General features: G+C 35.4%; 1 protein-coding gene across 2 annotated transcripts in view; it reads left to right on the forward strand.

Moving 5' to 3' along the window:
* Window positions 1-25,801, forward strand: part of LOC114650766 (probable ribonuclease ZC3H12C) — a 101,834-nt gene that overhangs the window by 20,954 nt on the left and 55,079 nt on the right. For both annotated transcript variants that reach the window (XM_028800606.2, XM_028800605.2), the window contains exon 2: window positions 21,840-22,675. In XM_028800606.2, coding sequence (XP_028656439.1) covers window positions 21,912-22,675 — 764 coding nt within the window. In that variant the 5' untranslated portion in view covers window positions 21,840-21,911. The remainder of the gene's footprint in view (window positions 1-21,839; window positions 22,676-25,801) is intronic.

Here is a 25,801-nt window from a genome sequence, read left to right on the forward strand (position 1 = left end):
GGTCAAAATCACAAATGATCTTCTCCACTAAATACACTTCTGTTTTCCCTCCAAATACTCTTATGGCATGTCTCCAAGACACTTTCACAACTTTCTCCAATTAAATAGCAATAAAACGTAGGTGCTCCTCATTGGCTCTAAATCTACACTCGCTAAGGTTAACCATTCTTCTATTTTAATTAATAACATAAAAACAAACATCTCTTCCCAGATTAAAAGCCCGGACATTATTCTAGACTGTACCCTCTCTTTTTCTTCCTGTATAAGTAATGTTTCTGACTGCCTTCTTCCATCTCCAAAACATTTCCCGACTTTGTCCTGTTCTTGCGCAAAACAGTCATGAAGTATTGGTTAATGCCCTAGTCACCTCCCGTATAGATTACTGTAATGCTATTTTGTCTGGCATCCCACAAAAACGTATCCATCACTTACAACTTATTCAAAATTCTGCTGCTAGGATAATAACCTGTTTTAAATCCACTGAACATATTATACCAATTGTCTCTCAACTTCACTGGCTCCCTGTTTACTACTGAATACAATACAAAATACAGGTCTTAACATTTAAAGCTCTCCACAACCTCACTGATCTCCTACAGACTTGCACTCCCTCTCACTCACTCAGATCCTCATATGCAGCTTTACTTTTCTGTACCACTCATCAAACTCTGTTCTATGGGAGCTCGAGCATTCTCTCATAGTGTTCCTCAACTCTGGAATTCTCTTCCCTCTCATATTCGTCAACTAGACTCAATAACACATTTTTAAACTGCCCTCAAAACGTTTCTTTTCAAACTGGCATACCAACTATGAATTTAACACTGTTACTGCCTGTTATCTTTGTATGTTTGCTACTACCTCTGTACCTTATTGCTGTTTGATTTTATCTTTGTTTTTATATTTTATTAATGTTGTTTAATTTCATTGTACGGTGACCTTGACTTTTAAGAAAGGTGCCTATTAAATAAAATGTATTATATAGTACTTTATACAGATAGATAGATCTTTATTGTCATTGTATATAATGTTAAATGCGAAAATTGGGACCTCACCTTTAATATTTAAACTTCTTGTATGGTTTAAATAGTAATAGCCTTTCATTATCCTATATGGAATTAGATGAGAAATAAAAATTCTTGACTTGCTCATGCTTTAAGAGCACAATGATGTGATCAATCAACTGTCAGTTCCAATTGTTTTACCTTGTAGAGTGGTGCATTTAAGTGAGTTGAAATTATGGCTAGGTTATTAGCCCTTTAATAAGGTGCCATACATAAACCTAATATAGAAATGAAGGCTTCACATTCATCCTTCTGTTGTTATGAACATGGTTATGGTTCTCCGTCTAACCCGTCATTCATTTTCTGAGTTGTTTAGTTCAATGCCACTGGTAGCTGGTGCATATCCTGGATTTGGGCAGGGTGTCACCCTTGCACTCATCCACTCATCTGTCTACAACAATGATAAAATATATTAATATTTTTCAAAAAGAAAATTAAACATTTAATTGCTGAAAACATCAGCAAACACTGTTAGGTTTTTGAAGTTAAAGTAATGTTTACTAGAATAACAACTTAAATGTGACTAATGTAGTGAAAGGACAACTAACAAATGGTGGCGTACTAATTTATTTTTGACTTAGGAAATGTATTGTTACAGCATAAAAGATCATAATAAAAATACTGAATGGATAAATTTGTGTACAAATCTTTTGTCATGCAGAAAGTTATGACTTTCAAATGGACTGAATACTTTTGCATTCCGCTGTATATTTTAACAGTACAGAAGTGAATGAGATGCTGTTTCCAGATGGGAGAAATTACTATCGGTACAATAGCCCATTCTGGATTTGTGCACAGGATTAAATTTCCATCCATTCATCCATCCATTTTCCAACCCGCTGAAGGGTCAGGGGGGTCTGCTGGAACCAATCCCAGCCAACACAGGGCGCAAGGCAGGGAACCTATCCCAGGCAGGGCGCCAACCCACCGCAGGACACACACCCATACACCAAGCACACACTAGGGCCAATTTAGAATCGCCAATCGACCTAACCTGCATGTCTTTGGACTGTGGGAGGAAACTGGAGCACCTGGAGGAGACCAATGCAGACATGGGGAGAACATGCAAACTCCACGCAGGGAGGACCTGGGAAGCGAACCCTGCAGCGCTACCACTGCGCCACCGTGCCACCCTAGGATTAAATTTGATTTCACAAATTAAAGTATCAGGTACTTGTAACATTTGAAATTTGAGTTAATTTGACTTGTTGATTAAACATTACTCTTCATAAGTGTTACTAATCAGTTACTGTCTCTATATTCTTAATGCTGACCTGATGATGCTGCAACCGTTCATTTGTTTTTACATTGGGGACAATTTCCCCTCCATCACATGAAATTTAAGCCCTACTAATTTGAAGTAATGAAAAGAATTTGGAAGGTGGCCAATTCCTTTTTATGGCATTGAGTGTAGAGTTGTGGTCAATATTATTGGAGTCTGTGCATCTTAGAGAAAGAAAGAGAGAGAGAGAGGTTAGGAGCATGCGCTGATACAGCGCATTGCCGCAGCCACCACATGACAAACCAACTCAGGATCCCAGATTAGGACTTGAGTGTAGCCATGTAATGGGTGACACCTCAGCACCACACTAGTTTAGATGGAGTTGGAACAGTGTGAGGTTTTTTATGGTAGCTGGAGTGCCAGTTCTGCCACCAACCCCCAGGTTGAAGAGCAGGAGAAACTACCCACAATAAGCTTATCATTGGCTACAGTAATGTTTGGAGGCTGTCATCACTGTGAAAGGTTGTGCAACCAGGTATTAGGGAAGGAGCCTTTATTGGGTCTTTTCATTTTCTTCTATGAAGGGAAAAAAAAATTAACAAAACTTCATGTAAGTTTAAGAGGGTTTTTTGTTGCATAACTTTAGACATCCTATTAAAATATTCTGATGATAATATATTTTCATTTTTGTGAAGATATTGTACTGATATATTTAAAATTGCAAGGGTACTGATAATATACTGACCACAACATATCAACATCCTGTGACAATTTACATTGTTTCAGTCACTAGCTCTGTTTTGCACTCTACGCATTACTTACTGTAGGTTATTTTTCACTAAATGGTAGAACCTCAACTTCTGTAATTTAACTTTATGTAAACTGTTAACTAGACAATAAAAATAAAGAAGCAGAGTGTAAAAAAAAAATGATCTTAGTTGAACCGAGTGACAATCTTTTCCCACATATTGTGTAAGAGGGGCCTGTCATAATGTTGTTCTGTCTCACTCGCTACAATATGGGGTGTCTCATATACTCTTGTACATCAGGGATGCTTTGCAATGAAACATTTGCGTAAGATGTATTACTTATCATTACAGAATGACATGTACAGAGATGTTACTATGGCTTGGCCATATGGGGGAAAGAAATCTTACTACAGTAATTTTTTTCATATCAGTCGATATCAATATATATACAGTATAAATCAAATCACTATTTCTGTCAAGCTTAAAGGTTCCTTTTTTACTCTTAAGTGAGATGTGAAGATATAAGGTTAATTTTGGTTTAAATATTTTTTTCTGTCAGAAGTTGAACATGACAGATGTACTGTATAACATTGTACAACTGTGTTTCAAATAAATAAAATAGGTGTATATAATAAACCAAAATCGTAATTCTGACCAGTCAAAAGCTTCAAGTGTTACAGGAGAACACAAACAAAAACTAAATTGTTTGGTCAATTAAAAATAAATAAAATAAGTAATACAAAATAAGAAAGTCTCAATTCTTACTAGTCAAAAGCTTTCAAGTTGTACAGGAGAACACAAATTTGTTGGTCAACTCCAAATAAGTAAAATCTAAATTCTTTAAAATCTAATTTCTTTAATCTAAAACTCAAATTTTAAAGCTTTCAAGTTTTACATGAGAACACAAAATAAATTCTTTGTTCATTTACAAATAAATCAAGTAGGTATTAACACTAGAATCCCTGAAGCCTACAAAAAAATTCATAATGTCGGATCACCTTAAATTCCCTCGTACCTTGTCATCAGTGTCTTTGTTTTGAAAATGTGTTGGTCAGCACTGGCAGTAGGCAGCCTGCTCACTCATCCCCCACCAAGGCAGCTAAAGTCAAATCAGACGCAGAATTCTCAGGGATGAAGTCACTTTATCTAAGAGTGAGTTGTCCGGAATTGTATAGGGTAAATGATGTATCATTATTTGGAATACACAAGTTTCAAGTGTGTTCCGTGTCTACAACAATCTGTTTAAATGTTGGATGACAGGAAATGCGAGGCAAGAAATGTTGATCTCATAACTAAAACAGAAACTTTTTTCATGTTATAGTAATAATGGCAAAATGCTGACGTTAAATGTACAATGTGTGAAGACTGAAGTTCAAATATCAAATAAACAGTTTCACAAAAGGTATAACAAGTGCAGTTTTATTCAAGAATATAACTGGAAAATATGTTGCTGTCAATGTGTAAAAACCGAAGCCCACATAATCATAATCAAGAGGTTGCAGGTTCAAGCCTGGGTCTTTCCCGTTTTTACCGTTTTAATAGTGAGCTGCTATTATTATTACTATTATATAATAAAAACATACATTTGATTTGAACCTAATACCCGGTGTAAATTTTTGATAATTGTAAAACATATCACTGAAGGGATAAGCAGACACACAAACACTGGTGAATCATGTCATCTTGGTATCTATTTGAACATTACCCCCCCCCCACCACATCTTGTCCAATCTCCATGTTACGGTGCTTGGTACTGAGAATGCAGACAGACTTCTTTTTGGGCACATACACCATCAGCATGACACTGCCAGACGTAAACACTAGTGTGGAAAATTGATCATGTACTGAAGTAACACTTCACCTGCAGGTGGAAGTTCCCGTCCCACTTTGTTTATGGTACCAAACAGAGATGTGTTGCTGTGCAGCAGTCTATTAGCCAGTGAAGGCGACATGAACAAGTTGTCTGTTGTTACGAATCTGCCTTACTTCTGCACCACCAAACATATGTGTCTACTTTTCGATTCATATTTGGGCTTCGGTTTTTACACATTGACAGCAAAATGTAATTTGAATGATTTCTTTTTCTTCGGTTATATTCTTAAATAAAAGGGAACTTGTTTTATTATAACTTTTGTGAATGTGTTTATTTAATATTTTGACTTCAGTCTTCACACATTATACACTTAACATCAGTATTTTGTCATTATTACTATAAAATGCAAAAAGTTTCTGCTTTAGTTATGTGTTCAACATTTCTTGTCTCGCATTTCCCATCATTCTACATTTTATACAGATCGTTTTAGACAACGGAACCCACATGAAATGTATGCATTTCAAATAACAATGTATCATTTACCATATATAAAGTCCCATTGGAAGATCTGTATTAAATACTGATAAAGCAGAATTGTTGCAAAAAAAAGTGAAAAGGACAACTTGGCCAAAGAGTGGAAACCTTTAGCCACTTCTTTGTACAAGATCATTCTAAACAGGATTATCAACCATACATGACATTTTTCCTTCATGGGAGCAATATTTTATGTGTGTGGGAGTTAGGCAAGACCGTTAAGGTGTGGGTGGGAATGGGGAAAAAAAGTCCATCCTGTTAAGACCTCTACTCCCAAGGCAAAAAAAAAAAGAAATCCCCATTAGTGCAGCACTTGCTTGGGTCTCTGGGAGTATAAAGTCTTGCACTGTGCATGCGCTAAAGGAAGGCCCTGTTTCAGCTGGTACATAAGATTAGTGGTATTACCTGTCTTTGTGGGATCATGCTTTTGACACAATTTACAGTGCACGCTACTGTGCTTCTTGTCAGACTTTAAGTAGCCAAAACATCTCCATACTACCAAATTCATCTGACCCTTCTTTTCAACAATGTCCTCGTCTTTTGAGCCTTGAGCTGTGTCCGTTGGAGTGTCTTCATTGGTAATGCTGATTTTTGAGTTTTTGTTAACATTTTCTGTAATCATTTTCTCTTTTATCCTGCTCCCACTCCTGACGTAAAGGAATGCATGGCTACTCCTACTCTCAGTGCTGTGTATGTCTACCTAACCTGATGTGGCTGTAACTCTATTCCAGCCACGTGATTGGTTTGGTGCAGTACTATTCCTATTGTCATTGGCTTTTTATGTCTGTCAAAACATGAATAGAATGGGTTCTATTAACGTTGTGTTAACCAGGTCTTGAATTTCTATCAAGGAAAAGTTATTTTGTGATAATTTTATCACCCAGCTCTAGTTATCACTTTTATCTAGATTACTTTGAAATCAAAATCTTTTTATGTTCGTGTAAGGATTTATTTCTGTTTTCAGGTCTACAATATGCTTTTTTTTTTTCTGCCGGGCTATTATAAAACACTGTTTTATATAATTCAATCATCTATTTCTGAATTTAAGACTCACTACGAGACTAACATTTGCACCTTGTTTACTTTTTTGCGTTGGTTTAGAAACACTAGATAAACATCAACTACTGTGTATGACCCTGAAAAAGTTTTAGTTAGATAAGCTTTCTAATGTTATTAGCATACTGTATATTTGTATGATCATCTTTGAAACACCAAATTAAGAATGATCATTTAACAAGGATGCATCTGCTGTATTCCACTATTCATTTCTCTTCAACTGATTTGTACGAGTCTCACTAGTTCCTTGCAATACTGACACACTCTAAGTATTGTCACTCATATTTTAAATAAATTTTGTGACATGATTTATAAGCTGTCCTGCTTTTCAAACTCTCCACTGCCAATCCTTATGTACAGATAAGTCTTCACATGAAAGCATCAATTTGAATGTATGCCTCAAGAAACAGCCTTATGGTATTAACACAAGCTAGACATTTATAAGGAAAGTTAAAGGAAAGAATCAAAAGTCAACTTAGTAAACTGACTTTTAATATTTTCTTCATGTAGCTTGCATGTGATTAAGTCCACATATAATTTTCAATATCTTAGACCCATTTCTGACTCTACTGCAATATTGTACAGTCAAAAAATCTGAATATAAATAACATGTTGCTTTTTTTTTTTTTTTTTTTGTTAAGGTTATAATACTCTAACAGCGTAGTTTGATTTGGCTCATTTCCGTTTGAGTTTTGCCCCCTTTACAGTGATTGCTGCTTGTTTTCCACTTTGTTGTTTAACACATGCTTCATCATCTTGTCTATGCCATTGTGTGGTCTAAAGTTATCATTAAGAGGAATCCTGTTACTCTAGAAATTAGTAGCAGGTGGCTAGGCAAACTATAATGGAAACCTAGGAAACTGACTGGCCAGAGGGCTTAAGGGGCTGTCCAGAAGTCTGTCAGTCCAAAGGTCATACAGGGGCTTAGGTTTAAAAGAATGTATTGTCCGTCATCATAGTCATGAGAATCTGCTCTGTTGGTGTATTAGTATGACCCTCATGAGGACCCTTTTTATACACACTTAAAGGCGGAAAGAGTTTTCTGATTAACAAAGGATGATATCATAAAGTGTGTGTTTTAGTAAAAATGATGAGGAAAATGCCATGTACCAACGCTAATAACTTAGTAGGCTCACTTTAGTTCACTTGTTTTTGTTTTTAATTAATAAGAATAAAATAAGAAAAAAAAATGCTCATTGGGGAAAAACAGCTATCTATATAATAGTGTATTTGTCTTAGAAAACATCTAAAAATACAAAGTAACGGTTGCTAAAAGGTTATCAAAAAATAGTTTGTTGCCTTAATCTCATTAGTTTTTATTTAATTCCCTACAACTAAAAGAGTACAAGAATAAATGCATTCCTGCCTTACCAAGATTTATATGATCTTCACTTACACTGTAAAACCATTTTAAAATGATATCAAAGAGTAGATTTTTTTGTTTTTTGTTTTTCCCATCAGTGGGTAAAGTGAAGTATACTCCTGTGACTGCTGAACCCACTTGATTCAGTCAAGGATTACAGAGAGCCTGAGTCTGTCCTTGTAGCTTTTCACAAGTCTGGAGCCAGCTCTGAGTAGGAAACCAGGTCATGGAAGAACACACTGATGCTCGAACTCTCAGTTGCTTGCGCTATCCCTGTTTAGTCAGCCTAAAAGCATGTCTTTAAACTGTGCTGAATATTGCATTTGTATGTACAGCTTACTAAAGAAAGGTATGTTCTTACTTTTAACTTAGTGACATTTATTGAGCATGCGTATTCCTGGTCAGTTATTTATATTCATACAGTACTAATACAGTACTGTACTGTATTAAGTCCCTTAAGTCATATTGTTTGTTTTATATCCTTTTTTATCATCATTCTTAGCACACTGTATAGATTTTTTTTTTATTGTATATTGTTTTGTTATTACTGTTGCTCACATGGGTGCCAAACCTTTAACAGCTTTACAAATCCTTTCTTTGTGTTATGTTACATCATCAGGTTGAGCCTCTCCCATTGTTGATTGTGTAAACTCAAAGAGGTGGAATTGTACCGGCAGAGTTTGAGCACTTGTATGTTTTCTACTTTAACATTTCAACCTGTTAATAATAAATATTAACAGATAAAGGAGTTCAACATGATTACATTACCCCTTCATGGCAGTTTGTATGAAGTGGCACATTGTGAGTCACAACGTAGGTTAACCTGATTCAAAGCCAGAGTGCAGCAGTACAATGTGTACAGTGAGCACTGGTTACAATGGGATGCTGTTGCATTTGCTTTCTTTCCACCCTCACACTGCTTAATCACCTTAATTTTTTCTGTTGAGATTAATTTCCTTTTTTCCTGTAACTGTAAGACAAATGTAACTGAACGTAGTCAAAACTGCTACAAGTAGTAAACTGAGATCAAGACGATTGTAAAGCACATAGGTTGTAAGTCAACAACTGTCTGTTGCTTTTTTTATTTTAAAAGTATATATAATTTTTTATTTCTCATGTGGCAGAATGAAAACAGGAACAGGGCAGTCATTCATGTTCCTGATAGTGAGTGTGGTTGTAAGTTTGTCCTGCTATGAATTAGGATTTTGTCCAGGGATCATTCCTTGTCCTAATGTTCCTGAGGAACAAATAGCCTAATTGAATTGCATAAAGCAATACATTATCAAGAATTAAGTTTAGTAGTAGTTGCCTGCCTTAAAGTTAATTTAGATTCCTTGTTATGCATTACAATTCGATGGCATTGCATATTTTTTATAAAGAATTTGTTTTGCCGTCCTATTTTATTGTTATAGATTTTTGCATCACACACTTTGATTTTTTTATTTTTTTATTATTTTTTTTTTTTAACGTATTTTAATTATCACGCTCTAGAGTTAAAAATGTTGCCTGCTTCCTTTGCTTAAGGGATTTGTTCTTGTGTGTTTCAGAATTCATCAAGTTCATCTGAGTTATCAAATTATCAGTTTAAAGCTGGTAAGTTCAGGAAATAATTGAAGCGGACTGGAAGATTTTTTTTTTTCTTTTGGTGATAGGTAGTTAGGTAAACATTTATTATCCAAAGGGAAACAGAGAACAAAATAGAATATTGTTACACAGATACCAGAAAATAAGGCAAGAGATAATGTGTGGCAACAGTTGTTAGAGTCACCATAAACCCCCACAGGATTTATACAAAAAAAACTGCTCTGAATTCTATGGCCTCCCTAAAATCCATAAAACCCCTCTAAAATTTAGACCTTTGGCCAGCCAGAAGGTGGTCCAACTTATAACATATTTAAAAGACTTTTTCAAAATGCTCAAACATTAAACATATGATTCAGAATATTCTGTTATTAGTGCTGAGACATTGCAACGTCTAAATAATTTATTCATCACTAAGGAGGAGAACATGTCATTTGATACCATGTCGCTGTACACCATGATTCCAATTCATCTGGCCAACCCCTCCATAACAGCAAAAATGAAGCTGGCCACAAAGAACATAATACATCTAATATCACTTTGCCAGAAAACTCACATTAATTTTAATGTAAAATGCTACAAACAGAAAGAAGGCATGTCAATGGTATCTCCATTATTAGGACTCATGGCTGAACTGGTAATGCAGTGATTCAAAGGTGTGGCTCTAACTGAGTTCACACCTAAACTTTGGATACGCTACGTTGATGACACATTCATCATAGTAAAAAGTTACCAGCTGAATGATTTCCACAACCACATCAACACCATATTCCCTGCAATCTAGTTCAAAGGTAACAATCCCATCCTGATTATAGGTGTTTATTGCAAGGAATATTAAGTGGACAAAATATTACACTTTGCTAGCAATCGCCCATTATCGAATAAACCGAGCTGTATTAAGACACTATTTGGAACAGTTCACACCCATTAAAATACCAAGGAGACTAAAAAGAATGAAAGACACTGTCTTTTCCAACTATTTATATAAACTGCTAACCATTGACATTCATCAAACAATGCTTACATAGGAGATGCCAATCAAATCTAACCTAACCCCCCATCCCACCTGGCATACACTTCCTTATCATCATGGGGTATTAGAAGGAACAGCCCATATCCTTTCCAGATCAGGCATCAAAGTAGCACACAAGCCTACAAATACTCTCAAACCTCAAAAACACTCGTAACACGTATTGTATGCAGGAATATCGCAATGATGTCAGAAGGAAGGACCCATGGTCTTTAATTTACGCACATACAAGTTCAACCGGACACACATTTAAATGGGTGTCTATGCAAGTAAAATTCAAGGCTAATACTAAAAGTGCCAGAGAACTGGCTGAATCATGGCTATCCAATGAAAACACCATTAACAGACATTTGGATATGAGCCCAGCATATGTAAGCATGAAAAGAAGAACATGCACATAATAAATAAGACTTTATGATCAACACCCTCTGAACCACACCTTACTAATCTCCCTCCCTCACAAATCAACTTACTAATATACCTTTGTTACAAAGCTGCTTGAAAGAGGCTTTATAAAGGAGGTATTGTAAAGTATTTTCCCCATAATGATATGACATTCTTATATTAGTACTGCTTCCAACCACATCACTACCCTTCTGGACCTATTCCTGTAACTTAAAGCTTAAAAAAAAAAAAAAAAAAAAGCCAAGACCTGATTGGTTACAACTCTACCCACTTCTTCATAGACTTCCTGAATATAGTGTGTTTCGCCTCTATCATTATTGTATTTAAGTAAATTATGACACTTAGCTGTGTTTCCACATGTGATCATTTGTTGTCTTTTATGCTGTGTTTTTACAAGTAACATAATTGAAGGATTCCTTTTTAATAACATGTAGATGCATCTAATCTGTTTTATTTGCTTCTCACTAATATCCAGTAGAGAGAAGTCAAAGTACACTTTAGTGATCTTGTAAAGTTTCACTTTGGTCAGGTAAAACTATATTGAGTACTGTTCCTTTCTAAGGGGATTTTGTACCTCACATAACTGTGGCATTTCGTGTAACTAAGTTTTAATATGTTATACTTTATTGTTTGTTAAAGCAGAAATACGATTAGCTACTCCAGTCTCCTCTGGGATTTTTAAGATGACCTGTTGTTTGCCTTGTCTGGAGTCTCATTGAGCAGGTGGTAAAGTAATGAAAGGCCATGACTAAGTGAGTGTGTGGAGGTTCATTGCGTTGCTGTAAATTATTTAATATTTGGCGTTCATCTCTTCATAGCAGTGTCACAACATTTTATAAAACAAATAGTCTGCTGATTAAATCGTAAACCGAGGGGAATGCAGTGTCTTAGGGTGTTGTATCTGATTGAAGCCCAGCAAATATATAATTAGATGCTGACCTCTGATACTGCTTTAAATCAGATACTGACCTCTGATAATGCTTTAAAATGTAGACTAAAACCTCACAAATAAAACTGGGAAAGACGTATGATTGCCATTTCCTTAAATCCCTTAAGAAGGAAGAGTAATATCCTGCATTTTGGTAATTGCTTAATTTCTTGTAGGTATTACTGTGATTTTGAATTGTAGAAGAGAATTCAAATGTAAAAATGTATTTTTGTTTTATTGGTTAGTATCAATAACCTCTGAAGTTTCAAATGACTACACATTTTACTTGATAAGTACTAGGTATGTGTGTCTCCTGTATGAAGATTTTTGGCATTCTGTTCTCGATGAAAATCTCTGTTTATATCTTCTTCAGTAAACATTATCAAGATAAAATGTGTACCTTTTTTAAAAAAAAAAAAAAAGACTAGCCTCAAGGTTGGTTGGTGTTTTGGATCTTTTCTGAACTTCTGTAAAATTCTTACTGTATTTACAGTATTTAAAAATTTGTGAATTAATTTTTCCTGATATAAGCTAGAAAGTGGAGGAGCTCAGCTGTTCTTGATTAGTTATTTTAGCACACTGACTAGTGGATACTACTAATAAATAGGATTAAAGGACCATTCTGCTACAACAGGGGGTTGGGATTGAAAGCTTTATTTCTCTTGTGGTCATTTGAACAGGAAGGCCTAATAGAGCTGCTGTATTCAGTAGACACAGGTTCTTTTACCCATTGTGTAGCAAGAGGCGGGGAGCTGTCGATTTAAGGCTTCTGTGCCTTGGAAATGTCTTTTCTCCCTGTTCTGATTTGATGAACAACACACTAAGTGTAAAACCTATTTCAGTAATGTGGAAACAGAGGGATTTGTTTCTTTATTAGGTAGTAGAATTGTGTAAATACCAGAAATGTTAAACTTCATTTATGGCTCTTAATGTGCTGAAATCCATTCAATTAAAGAGGCCCTTCGAGGAATGGAAAGCAATACTGTTACACCGAATGCAATGGAGAATCAACATCATAATGTTTGTGTTTTTGGTGTGCTTCCTGTACCAGTTGAGAGGAGGATGTTTGTGGCTTTTTACAGTCATATTTTTAAAATACAGAACAGAAGTCATTCTTTTGCAATAAAATTAATGTTTTTTTAAGTAAAACTAATCAAAGGTGAAAGTGTCTTTACTGTACAATAACAGTTGGGCCAGTGTGTTCCAAAATTGAAACTAAATGTATACATGATGAGTTAGTTGTTTTTTTTGAACATTAGACATCCATTAAGTTATTTATGCTTGCAAAACTAAAATGTTTTTCAATGTCCTCTGTCACTTCTAGGCATTGGTGTGACTCGAGACATAAAAAGTGTAATTTTTAAATGTCTACAGCAAATTAGTAGATTAACCATTTTTTGCATTGCTTGTTGAATTATGTAATACATTTATTAATTTAATTTTTCTTGTTAGTGAAAGTTTTAACTGTTATAGCTTGAAAGTATGTAGTTAATGTACAGCTTAAGTAAATTTAATTTATAAATATAAGATCATGTGAAAAAACAATTTCCACGGGGCTTAATAACAAATACCAAATACAAAATATCAAATAAAATGAATAAAATAAATTAAAAATGTTAACTAGATAGTGCACCTAAGAGTTGGGAATGCTTCATTCTAAATTTTTTCCAGGCTGGTTTTTATTTAACAAGTTTGCTTAAAATCATACAGTACTTTTTCAGTATTACTGTGTTTTATCCAGTAATCCTACACAAAGAGGATCGGGTAAAGTCCTCAACAAGCCAGGTGTTTCTTACTAGCGGCCTGCTCCCTAATGACTTGAGCCCTCGTGCAGCAGCTGCCTGCTATCCTCTTTTGTTCAAACTATTGTTGGAGCACACCCCTTGTTAATTCACAGGCTGCCCGGGGCAGACCTTTCGAGTGACAGCAACTTGCTTATCTTAGAAACCTACAAGCCTGATGTGAGGCGGAGGAGTTGTCTTGCATCTGCCCGTGCAACTGATTGTGAGGTAGTTGGCTCTGATTGGTCAAACAAGGCTACTCTCTAATAGGGAAAGCATAGACATTGTTGCTCCATCTGTTCAGCTATTCATTGTTACACTTGCCTGCCTAGAAGTCTGCAGCAAAAATTGTGTCGAAGAGCTGTTGTTGCACTCACTACAAAGAAGCCAATGTCGGTGTGCTTTCCAGTGAATGTAAGTACTTTGATTGGGTTTAAGAAAAAATAAATTGGGAAATTTGAGTGTCCAAGCTACTGAACCTGTTACTGCTTATTCTATTTGTCCTATCATGGGTAGTTTTGTGGCTGGATAAGTTGTTTTATTTTAATTGGGTCTTCATTTCCATATTTTTACTCGTGATTTTATTAGGATTTACAACTCTGCTCTCAAGTATTTGTGGTAAGTTAAAAACTTTTTTATTTAACTTGTGGAAAAAGTAGGAAACAGATTGTATTGCTCTTAAAACTAATCGTAAATTATGATTTTTAAGCACTTTTCTGTGAGGGTGCTTCTTGGTAATCTGAATACCCTGGTGACTTCAATTTGGCATTAATTTAATATTACCTTAGGTACAAGGTTTTAAAAATACTTACATAATATTTATACAAGAAATTATTTCAATATACTAGTTTACACAACAGTATCACAGTAATTTTCACTTTTAGTATCAAGTATAACATTTATTAAATTACTGTAATGTAAATTGTTTTGTGAAAACTGCTACATAAAAACATACTTTGCTTAAACTTGCATTACTTCATTAAAGGATAAATATTGCCTTGTACCCATTGTTAACAGAAAATCCTCAGGCTGCAGAATAAAGTAGAAATTAAAAAGACAGTGGATGGATAAATATATTGGGGGGAAAAATAAGACTTTTAGCACAAAGTGGTGGATAGATCTGTCACAATGCAAGAATAACTTCACATTAGAACACGAATATGCATATCCTTTCAGCAGATTTTTATCACTAATTATGTAAATTGTAGTACAGGCAGATGACACCTTGTAGTTTGTATGAAGCCTATTGCCAAAAGTGCTTTAAATGAGAAAAATTGTACCATAATATTAAAGGAGTTACACTGTGGTTCATAAAGGGTTAAGAAAAAGCCTCGTCTTTGTGCCACATGCCTCTTTGTGTGAGCATATGCATAAGCCTATTGAAAGTTTTGCGAAGATGGGCAGGCCACCAGTTGCTGATCCCCTGTGGTTCCAGTAGACATCTGTTGCCCCCTTAGCATTAACCAATCTGTTCAAAAGGACACCCTTCCTTTGTTTCTTGCAAGCATACAGACAACAGTTCTTTACTTTACAATAGTAATTAAAGCCCTGTGGACTTGGTTTTACATGTTTACTATAATGTTCTGCATGATAAAAAGTGAATACTGAATTATTATGCAGCATATTTTTATATCATACTTTTTTTAATGCTAACTTTTACGTTACATTTGATGGTGTGCCTCATTTATTAGGAAAGGGAAAGGAAAATGTTCAATAAATGTTCAGTGTTAGTTTACATTTAAAAGCTTTCTCTCAAAGTACTTTTTGACAGTTTTACTTACTTTCATTACATTTTGCTATATTAGTGAAACTGTTAAGTTTGGGTGTATCAAGTAAACCATATAACACTTTGTTTGATAGTCTCTCTTTATACAAAATATAAACATGTCGGAGACATTGTAGAATCTGAGTGCTTAAAAATGTGAAGTATAGTTCAGTTAGTATTGGGATTTGAGTATTGGTTCATGTATGCTGTCATCAAGCGGTGGTAAAGTAACTGTACATAGTGTAGTTTAAAACAAAAGTTATTCCTTAAGCATCTCTTTTTTATAATTTAGACTTGCTTATTAGATGTTTTTTTTTTGGTTTTCAGCAAGTGCCTATTCTAGACTGAAAATTAGATGCAAGTTTTCTTTAGCTGCGACTCCTCTCTTAATGTGGCAGTTTCCTTTTCCTTGAGGTGCACAATGAATAAATCTGTGTGGGTACACTTTACACTTATCACTTAAAATTTAAAGTAATGAAAATATAAATAAACTCCATGTATATAGTTATATGATGTCTTTATCTTAGTGAACCCTGCCTTAGGACTCTTTATAAGTATAGATATATAGTACAAATGCTTGAATATATTTTTCAGAATTGGAGCATAGGTACTATAAATGACTTACTCAGGGTAATAAGAAAGGCAGGGGCCCAAATTACAGAAGTTACCTGGTGGTTTAATATTCAGTGCCATAGCCATTTAGGTACAATACACTGATGAGTGCTTTGTTATGCTCACATTTGAATTATTACTTTACACTTACTGAAACCAAAACAAATTATGAAGATGATGTGGTTGTTTCAAAGTGCGAGTTTGCAACAAGTAAAACTTAACCTGATAAATGTTTCTTTTGCAACCTGAGAACAGAAGGTAACTGATTCAGCTTTGATAACCTTAAACTGAATTATTTTTGTCTGTGTCATTACAATTAATAAAAATCAAACCTTTATATGAATTTCACATAAAAAATTCAGAACAAAATAGTCAAATTTAATCAATTAACAAATTGGAGAGAATATAAAAACACTTTGATAGAGGGGCTGCTATCTCAAGTAAATGAATAAATAGAAATGCCAGTAGACATTTTGTACTTCGTTGTCCACTCCTCTTTAAGTATTTATTCAGACAGTAGTTAAGATGAACTTTTAAATACATAGGCTATTTCATCACAGTGCTATGTCAAATTTTAAATACTTTGGATATTTCACTTACAAACTATATAAGCAATAAAAATACAAAAAAAATGAGTCATTTATTGTGCAGTTTTTGTGAAAGTTAATTAGTTAAGGGCTTTTTTTTCCCCCCATGCTCTTTATTGTAAAATCTAGCTGTCACTAGATGTTGTGTGTTTCATGGAATTCCACATAATTTGTAGCTTGAAGTATTTTACTACATAATAATTTTTCTATGCAAGAAGTACATTTTCAAGTTGTAACAATTCCTATTTGCAACATTTTTAAAGGTGAATATGCCATGTATCAGTGGTATTTTGGGTTTGCAGAATTATGAAAAGTGCCAACTGCAGTGGTTGAGGATTAGCGTTTTGTATGAAAATCTTTCAGTCCACACGTGTCCACCTTTCTGCAGTTTTCTTTTCAGTGCTATTTTTTTTTTTTTTTTTGATGCATTGTTTGCAATAAGTTCATAAAGTTACATTGGGCCAAACTTAACAAAAATTCAGCCATTAACTTGTTCACATACTCAAGATTATTGTTTTATACTAATCTCTTCACATCTCTGCTATTGATTTGCAAAGCTATAAATTTACATACCCCAACCTATCTACATTATCCTCACTGATTGTTTTATACCAGCTTTAAGTTAGTATTATTATTACTGTTGTTATTATTTTTTGTATGATAAACCCTGGAACTCTCTCCCAGGATTATCAGCAAGCGTTTGTTGTTGAAGTGTTTCTCCGACTGACACATGTGCCAGCTGTACTGATTGAAACTGTTCTTTGCAGCTCTGACTTTACCTCTGCTCCAGTGTATTACTTTTCCTGTTTGTAGGAAATTCTACTTTATATAACCCCTGTTCTTTATCATGAAATATTGTTTTCCTAAAGTCTTAAGATCGTGTACACAGAGAAATATAATTCTTAACTGTAGAGAGTTTAATTGCGCCCACCAGTGTGTCAAAATAATGATTGCTGAGCACTTCATTTTTATTGGTAGAATAACGTTCTACAGTACTGTTGTGAGAACTTTGTGTTTTTTGTAAAATAATTGCAAACCTTTTATGATAGTTTTTACTTTGTGGGAACATTTATGTTTTTAGTGTTGATAATAAATACCAAGCATTTGATCAGCATTTCAAGTACATTAAAAAACTAAATGATTATGATGTTGCTTGATGACTCAGCTCAACTTTTGATTAAGAGAAAAGAAAACAGATTCATAAACACATACAGATGTCTATATCCTACTGTCGGAGCAGATTGCAAGGTCTGTAGAACAATAACGTCGCAGTGCCCAGATTGGTTTGGCAGCTTTATTGTTCACAGAGGGTGAGCCAGACACACTTGAGCCTCGGCCTCTTTTGTGGGCCTTTGTTCCTACCAAATTATTCTTTCACTATCATGGCATTCAAGATGACATGCTAATGTAGCAGAAACCTAGCAACTAGAAGCCTGTTGCTAGGCAGCCCTGTTTCCAATAGATTTATCTTTAATAGGTTTTGGAAATGCTTCCTGAAGGCCAAAGCAACAGATAAATTCTTCCTCATCCATGTTTCTTCAGTGATGAACTTGAACTTCAGACATTGTTTATAGAAGTTAAATAATACAGCTACAAGAAATCATGCTAGGTGTCACAGCAGTGGATACAACTGCTAGGAAATTGTTTCTTTAAAAAATAATCAACTTTAATATGACATAACTTAATTTGTAATAGTATAAATAACTAAACATTTTATAACTGTTTTTGCAACTTAAATTTTAAATTATGTATCTTTAAAAATATATATTTTGACTTTAAACATTTTAGCATTTTTTTCACAATGTATATTTAGTCCTACATAATTCTAGGACCCCATGATTCATGGTAGAAAGAACACAGAGGGTGCAAATGGACAAATTCCTACATACTTGAAAATGTTACTAGAAAGCAGAAACATAGTTATGTGGTGGTTAACTTTGTTTAATATAAGTGCCAGGGTTTTATCCAGTGTCTAATCTTTGTCTCTGTGGAGACTACACATTCAACCTGTGTCCTTCTAGGTTAAAAGGAAACTCTAAATTGTTCGAGTGTGTGTGGGTGTGTGTGGATATGTACGTTAAGATTCTATGTGATAAGCTTCGTTCTTGTCTTGTGCCTAGTCTTACTGACATGACTTATGGCTTTTTATAACTAAGTAGTGAAAGATAGGTTCAGGAAATTAATGTATGCATTGATTTACAAGTTGATATCCTAGTAGTAATGGCCAAGATAAAGCAAGTCAAATTCAAATTGATGGTGTGATAAACTAGCTAAACCAAAACTACATATATTTAAATTGTATAAACTTTTTCAGCTCCAATTTAATATTAACGATTTAGCTTTCAGTGTAAAACATAAATGTAGCACTTTTGAAGTAGTCTGAATTTTTTTTTTTGCTTAAATGGAAAATTTAAATATAAAAAGGTCACAGCTTCACATTGCATTACTTAAAAATATGTAATTAGCCATATGGTGTTTGCCTCATTTTAATATTTCACTGGTAGCTATGGAAGAACATGGCCAAGCTTGGTATCCATGAGCTAAGAACAATCTTATTCTTACAATGTTGTAATCGTTCAATGATGGTTAGTTGGTTCAGTTAGTTAGCTCTTCTGGTATTACATAAGCAAACCCAATATCTCGTTTGCCTTTGTACCAAGAATTAAACTTGGACGCAACAGGACATGTTCATATAAAATACCAAGTAATCTGTCTTCCCTGCTTTCTTTTCTATGCTTTCTGCCTCAGGAAGTTGCTATTGATATTCCTCCTTTTTGCAGTAGTGGAAAACTGTCGTCTTGATATGTGTATCCTCTTCTTCTATCCTAGTTAGCAGTAGACCTTTAAATGCATACTACAATAGGGGTAGGCTGCCAAGTCACCTTGTTCAAGCACATGAACCTCTTGCTTTGTACTAGGTACATACAGTTGGTAGACTGTAGGGCAGCTGCACATCAGAAAAAAAAATCATGATTTTATGTGTTGATGATATATTTATGTGTTTAGGTTTATTTGTTTATTCAATGTGTGTTCTAAAATTCTCAGATCTGCTTAATTCAATTCAGGGTCTTGGAGTGCCTCCCCAGCACATGGAGTAAAGTGGAAATCAACCCTAAAGAACCAAACACTTATCACCTAATTATTGCATATGCGGTGGTGACTCTCTATGGTGGTTTTACCCCAGAAAAAAAAAAACTGTTACTAACCAATGAAAGATGTTCTCTACATGACTGCGGGGTGTTTATTGTTACATATGGTTTGTGTAAAAGTTTTCTTTGTGAAACACAATTGAACTAACTGGAGACTGAAACAAAGTAACTGTTCCTGTCCTGATTTGGCACAAAGCAAACAAATTACAAGTGTGAAAACTCTTTGAGACTGACAAAATCTTACCTACTTTTTTCATGTTTGGCTTTTTTATCTTTTTTTTTTTATTATTAATATATCACATGGTATTTGTCACATGAGGTTAGATTTATCTAATTTTAAGTGTTCTTGAGGACTACAGTATATGATTGTTGTCTACTGATATGAAAACTTGTGGAACTCGAGAATGGTTTGCTTAATTTACTGTGGCATGACTCACATTTGATTATCCAAATTGTTAGTATATACCATGCAAGTCGAGCTATTGAACTGTAGTTACCTGGGCTAGGGTACACTGCATTTTAAAGGAAGTTAATTAGTAAACATGGGAAAGTGTGCTGAAGGTAAAGCTATAAACACTTTTTCCTTGCTTCTCTTTGCATTTCTGTACTAAAAATAGCATATTTAGAAAATGGAAGGCTGAAGTTGGTTATACTTTCAGCAAACCTACTGTAAATCTGAAAGATGTCAGCTTCCATATTATGCATTCTTCAGTTCAATGTGTGGGTATATTGTTTTACATCTCATTTTGCTCTACTTGTACATTGTTTTATAATTGAAGTTATCAGTCCTGAGTAAGTGGTCTGATTCATCTGACAACACATTTTCCACTGTAGACTAAATTTGTTAGATGTTTTTACTCAGTGTTTTGTTCTTATTCTTAAAAAGTTATAAACTGTCACTTACTTTGACTGTATTTAATATGAACTATTTAATATGTGCTTTGGGTAATTAGTTTAGTTGTTTTGTTTTTTTTAATCTTACAATACCAACCCAGTGAATCATTTGAAATGTTGTACCCTTCAGAAATGAAACAATTTACTTGCTATGAAAATGCTTGTGAAAACTTTGAATCTTAAATCACACATTTAAAGCATTCACACACACCACTCTTCAATGCTCTGCTCCATGGAATGAGTTATACCCCCATCCCCTCACTCTTGTATAATTTATACTTGGAATTATGCATGTTGTAACAGAACAGCAGGTCATATCACATAATGTACTTAATGAGTACTGTTCTACAGTGTTGCTGTCTGGCTCAAACTAGAGGTGAGGGTATTTTCAAAGCTTGCTTTGTTTTACTGCTTTTACAACTATCACATTATTGATTGTTGTATATTTAAACCAAACATAAAGAAGTTATGGAAATACAGTACCTTAAAGAATATCTGCTCGCCATTTTTAATTGAAAACTTCTATGTCTTTAATAGTAAAACCAGTTTTTAAAGAGAAAAATCTAGTTACAAAATATTTCATGTTATAGGATAATACAGTTGATGTTGTCTGTTTAGGCTGTAGTTTGTAGCTCAGTAAAACATTATATTATTGTAAAGGTTTTTGTCAAGTCTTTTAACAAGTGTTAATGGTTGGTTGTTTTATGCCTGATGCTTCAAGGTAGGTTCCAGCCCAAAAACTTTAAATGGAGCAAAGCTGATTCATTGATGAATTGAATTAATGGACAAATATGACAGACTTTCCCCTTTACTTATCACAGGAGCAGCAGCTGTTAAGATAATTAAATGATGAATACATAACAGGGGTGCTAACAATCCAATTTTCTCTCATTCTACCTATTGGGATGGTGACAGGGATGAAGTTCTCTAAATGTAAGCATCTATGAGGCTGTGAGTGCTCTCCATGTTGCTTTTGTACTTTAATTTTCTTTTATTGAGTTATTACACTTTGCTATTCTAGTAACTTAATGTCACTGCAGTGAAGAATATCAGGAGCTTTTGCCAAAGGAGTCCATTCCTGTCCTTTCCAAAATAATTTACAGAGTCGAAGTAGCAGTCTGTGTGTTAGTGTAATATTCAAATAGCATTTTAAAAGAATATTGTACAGAAATAAGCATAGATGTTTAAAATTTTGTTGAAAAATACGAAAAACCCAGAAAGTGTACTGGAAGGCTGATGAGAGCTTTGTTTATGCAAAATTAGATGATGAGATAAGAGTTTTCATTTTATGTTTTTTTTTGTCTTCTAGGAATACAAGGCACTTTATTTTCAAGAACACCAAAACCTTCTGAGTGTAAAATCAGGCGTATGCGGCAAATTCATGGGCTTAAAGGATCAACTGGATGATGGAATAGATGCCATCCTGGACTTTAACCTGGACTACTTACATGTGGAAAGCACAGATCGACAGCTCAGGGTAATTGCACCTTGGTCCAGGCTAGAGAAACCCAGAATGGACAGAATAAATGCCAGAAACAATGATGGCAGACCAGGATCTGTAGAAGACACCACCTGCAGCAGCTCTTTAGGAGATTCAGAGGATAGTACCAGTTCAGACAGTGAGTCTGAACATGTCACTAGTGCCATACCGGATACAAACTTTTTGACAAAAACACATCGTCAGCTTTGTCGTTCACCTTGTATTGACCCTACTGATACCTTAAGGACAGAAATATTATATAACAGTTCAGAGGATGATCATGGACCATCAAAAGAAGAAAAGAAACCACCAGATGTTGGCAGGGACTACCAGAATAAAATTGAATTTGCACTGAAGTTGGGTTACACAGAGGATCAAGTCCAGCTTGTATTAAGCAAGTTGGGTTCAGATGCTCTTATCAATGATATCCTTGGAGAACTCGTAAAGCTTGGAAGTAAATCTGAGATAGAGCAGCCCCTTTTGAACAGTGGTGCTGGGAGCTGTACGTCTTCCTCTTCATCGTCATCTTCCTGCTCTTCATTATCCTCCTGCCATTCTGCATCTGTTGAGTTACACCGCTCTGATTCTCCTTTCCACGAAGACATAGTTGAAGATGCTGCAAACTTGAGACCTATTGTTATCGATGGAAGTAATGTTGCTATGAGGTAAGTGAAAGAAAAGAAAGTGTTTATTAAAAGCGATTAAATTATTGTGGTGTCTGAGTAAAAGATTAAAGACGGCAGCTATTTTTTTGAGAAAAGCTACAGTATGTATACTTTGTGCCTCTTGCAAAACAAGTATGTAAATGTATTTACAGAGTACAGTCAGTTAGGGCTGGATCATATTTGGACAGTAATGAATGCTGGTAATATCCGTCTATGCCAGATTACTCCAATATTTTTGTTAATAAAAAAATCCTGACTGCTTAATATGTCCGTAAAAGCATATGCACTGGATTCTTGCCTAGTCTGTTAAATATTTATGCAGATGCCCCCAACCTCAGTCTGAACAGCTCTTACCACAGAGCAATGAGTTGCAGCCCTTTTGAAATAGGGCATATAGTCTGAGTTGAATTGTGAAATTGTGGGTTCAGTCTCTGTCAATATGTGACACTGAGCAAGCTGCTTCACTTGCGTGCTTTCCAAAAAAAGTGGCTCAGCTTAGCTGTTCATTTGTAAAACTCCCTAGAATGATATTCACGATAGACGGATGCTGTGTGTCAGGGGTATGGCATCAATCACTAGGAACAAACAATATATTTCCTGATGTTAGAGTTCACTTGCTATCACTTGCTATCAGAATAAGCATTTTGCACTTCTGTTGCAGTTCTGCCTTGATGATGGTGATTGATAAAATGCTCTTAACCACAAATGTGTAAGCCAAAAGTGCTGTTCTTTTCTGTCTTGATAACTGTTACATTTCATTTTTTTGTCTAGCCTAATTTAATATTGTTTGTGTGTGTTTTGATTTTTTTTCTCCCATTAACTTTTATGTTGGCATTATTTTAACAAAATATCTTAAATAATCAATTCAAATAGTTCAATTTCACTTTCACTTAAGAGCCCTGCATGCTAATAACATTGAATTAAATAAAGAAATAAACATACATCACAAAATTAACTACAGTAATCCCTCGCTATATTGCGCTTCGACTTCCGCGACTTCACTCTATCACGGATTTTATATGTAAGCATATTTAAATATATATCGCGGATTTTTTGCTGGTTCGTGGATTTCTGCGGACAATGGGTCTTTTAATTTTTGGTACATGCTTCCTCAGTTGGTTTGCCCAGTTGATTTCATACAAGGGACGCTATTGGCAGATGGCTGAGAAGCTACCCAACCACAGCACGTATTACGTATTAAATAAAACTCCTCAAATATATTGTGAGCACGGGGGTTTTTTCGCACCCCTGGAGGATATGGCCGCTCCTCAAAAAATGCTGAAAGATTACCTTCACATTGCCCCCTTCCTTGCTGGGCTTACATGTGGCTGCTTTGTCAAGTGATATGCTTCCCGCACGGTGCTTCGCATACTTAAAAGATCAAACAGCACATATTGATTTTTTGATTGTTTGGTTTTCTCTCTCTCTCGCTCTGACATTCTTTGCTCCTGATGGAGGGGGTGTGAGCAGGGGGGCTGTTCGCACCCCTAGACGATACGGACGCTCGTCTAAAAATGCTGAAAGATTATCTTCACATTGCTCCCTTCCGTGCAGCTGCTTTGTCAAGCGACATGCTTCCCGCACGGTGCTTCGCATACTTAAAAGCTCGAACGGCACGTATTGATTTTTGATTGTTTGTTTTTCTCTGTCTCTCACTCTCTCAGACATTCTCTGCTCCTGACGGATGGGGTGTGAGCAGAGGGGCTGTTCGCACACTGGCCTAGAGGATACAGACGCTCCTCTAAAAAATGCTGAAAGACTACCTTCACATTGCTCTCTTCCTTGCAGCTGCTTTGTCCGGCGGTGCTTCGCATACTTAAAAGCCAAACAGCCCTAGTGATTTTTGATTGTTTTCTTTTCTCTCTCTCTCTCTCTCTCTCTGACATTCTGTGCTCCTGACGCCCACTCCTTTGAAGAGGAAGATATGTTTGCATTCTTTTAATTGTGAGTCGGAACTGTCATCTCTGTTTTGTCATGGAGCACAGTTTAAACTTTTGAAAAAGAGACAAATGTTTGTTTGCAGTGTTTGAATAACGTTCCTGTCTCTCTACAACCTCCTGTGTTTCTGCGCAAATCTGTGACCCAAGCATGACAATATAAAAATAACCATATAAACATATGGTTTCTACTTCGCGGATTTTCACCTTTAGCGGGGGGTTCTGAAAAGCAACCCCCACGATCGAGGAGGGATTACTGTAAATAGAGAAACATTATGCCATATTTGACATAAACACGGATGCAATCAATGGTCACCTGCTCTTTAACATAAAAAGCTTGCTTCTCCAAATAGCAAGTCAAAATACTGTCAAGTCAGATTTACAGCCAGCTGAGTGGAGGCCATTAGTTTCAATGTTCCCTCTAATTTTTTTTTAATTTTGTTGATGAGCTTGTATGAATAACAGATAACCTGGGGCCTCATGTATGAAAAGTGTGTATGCACAAAAATTGTTGCGTACGCCCGTTTCCACGCTCATATCGTGATGTATAAAAACTAAACTTTGCGTAAATCTATGCACATTTTCACACCAGATCAATCCCTTGCGTATGCAAGTTCTCTGCTCGATTTTGCAAACTGGCGTCAAAGCAGTGCTACCATACCTGTGTGGTTTCCCTTTATTTTTTAGATTCACATCCCTGATGCGGCTTTATCAAATACACTGAAATTAACCACATATCGTTTATTAATTTAAGGCATCTGATTGTAATCAACCTGTAACAATATAATGGTGCACAGAATGGCCACTGTATCAGAGTGTGGAATCACCACTCTACAGCAGCTGATCAGAAAGCTGTACCGCAGATTGTGTCAAGAGCAGGAGAAATATCGGGATAGAGCTTCTAGCACACGCTGCCTCAGCCATGCGCACAGACTATTTGAACTTCTCCTATTCGGGAAACTCTTCCGGGCCTTTCCTGTATGGACCTCGTGGTTCAGAAACCGTTCCATCCCAAGAGCTATAAATGCACTCAATCAGTCCATCAAGTGCTTTCGGTAGAACTGTTTATAATTATAAGTACAATTGCCTCAATCAGTCCATCAAGTGCTCTCGGTAGAACTGTTTATAATTATAAGTACAATTGCCTCACTGTAAACTTACATTAAAGTTGTAATATTGCACAACCTGA

Source organism: Erpetoichthys calabaricus, chromosome 4, assembly GCF_900747795.2.
Source record: "Erpetoichthys calabaricus chromosome 4, fErpCal1.3, whole genome shotgun sequence".
NCBI lineage: Eukaryota > Metazoa > Chordata > Cladistia > Polypteriformes > Polypteridae > Erpetoichthys > Erpetoichthys calabaricus.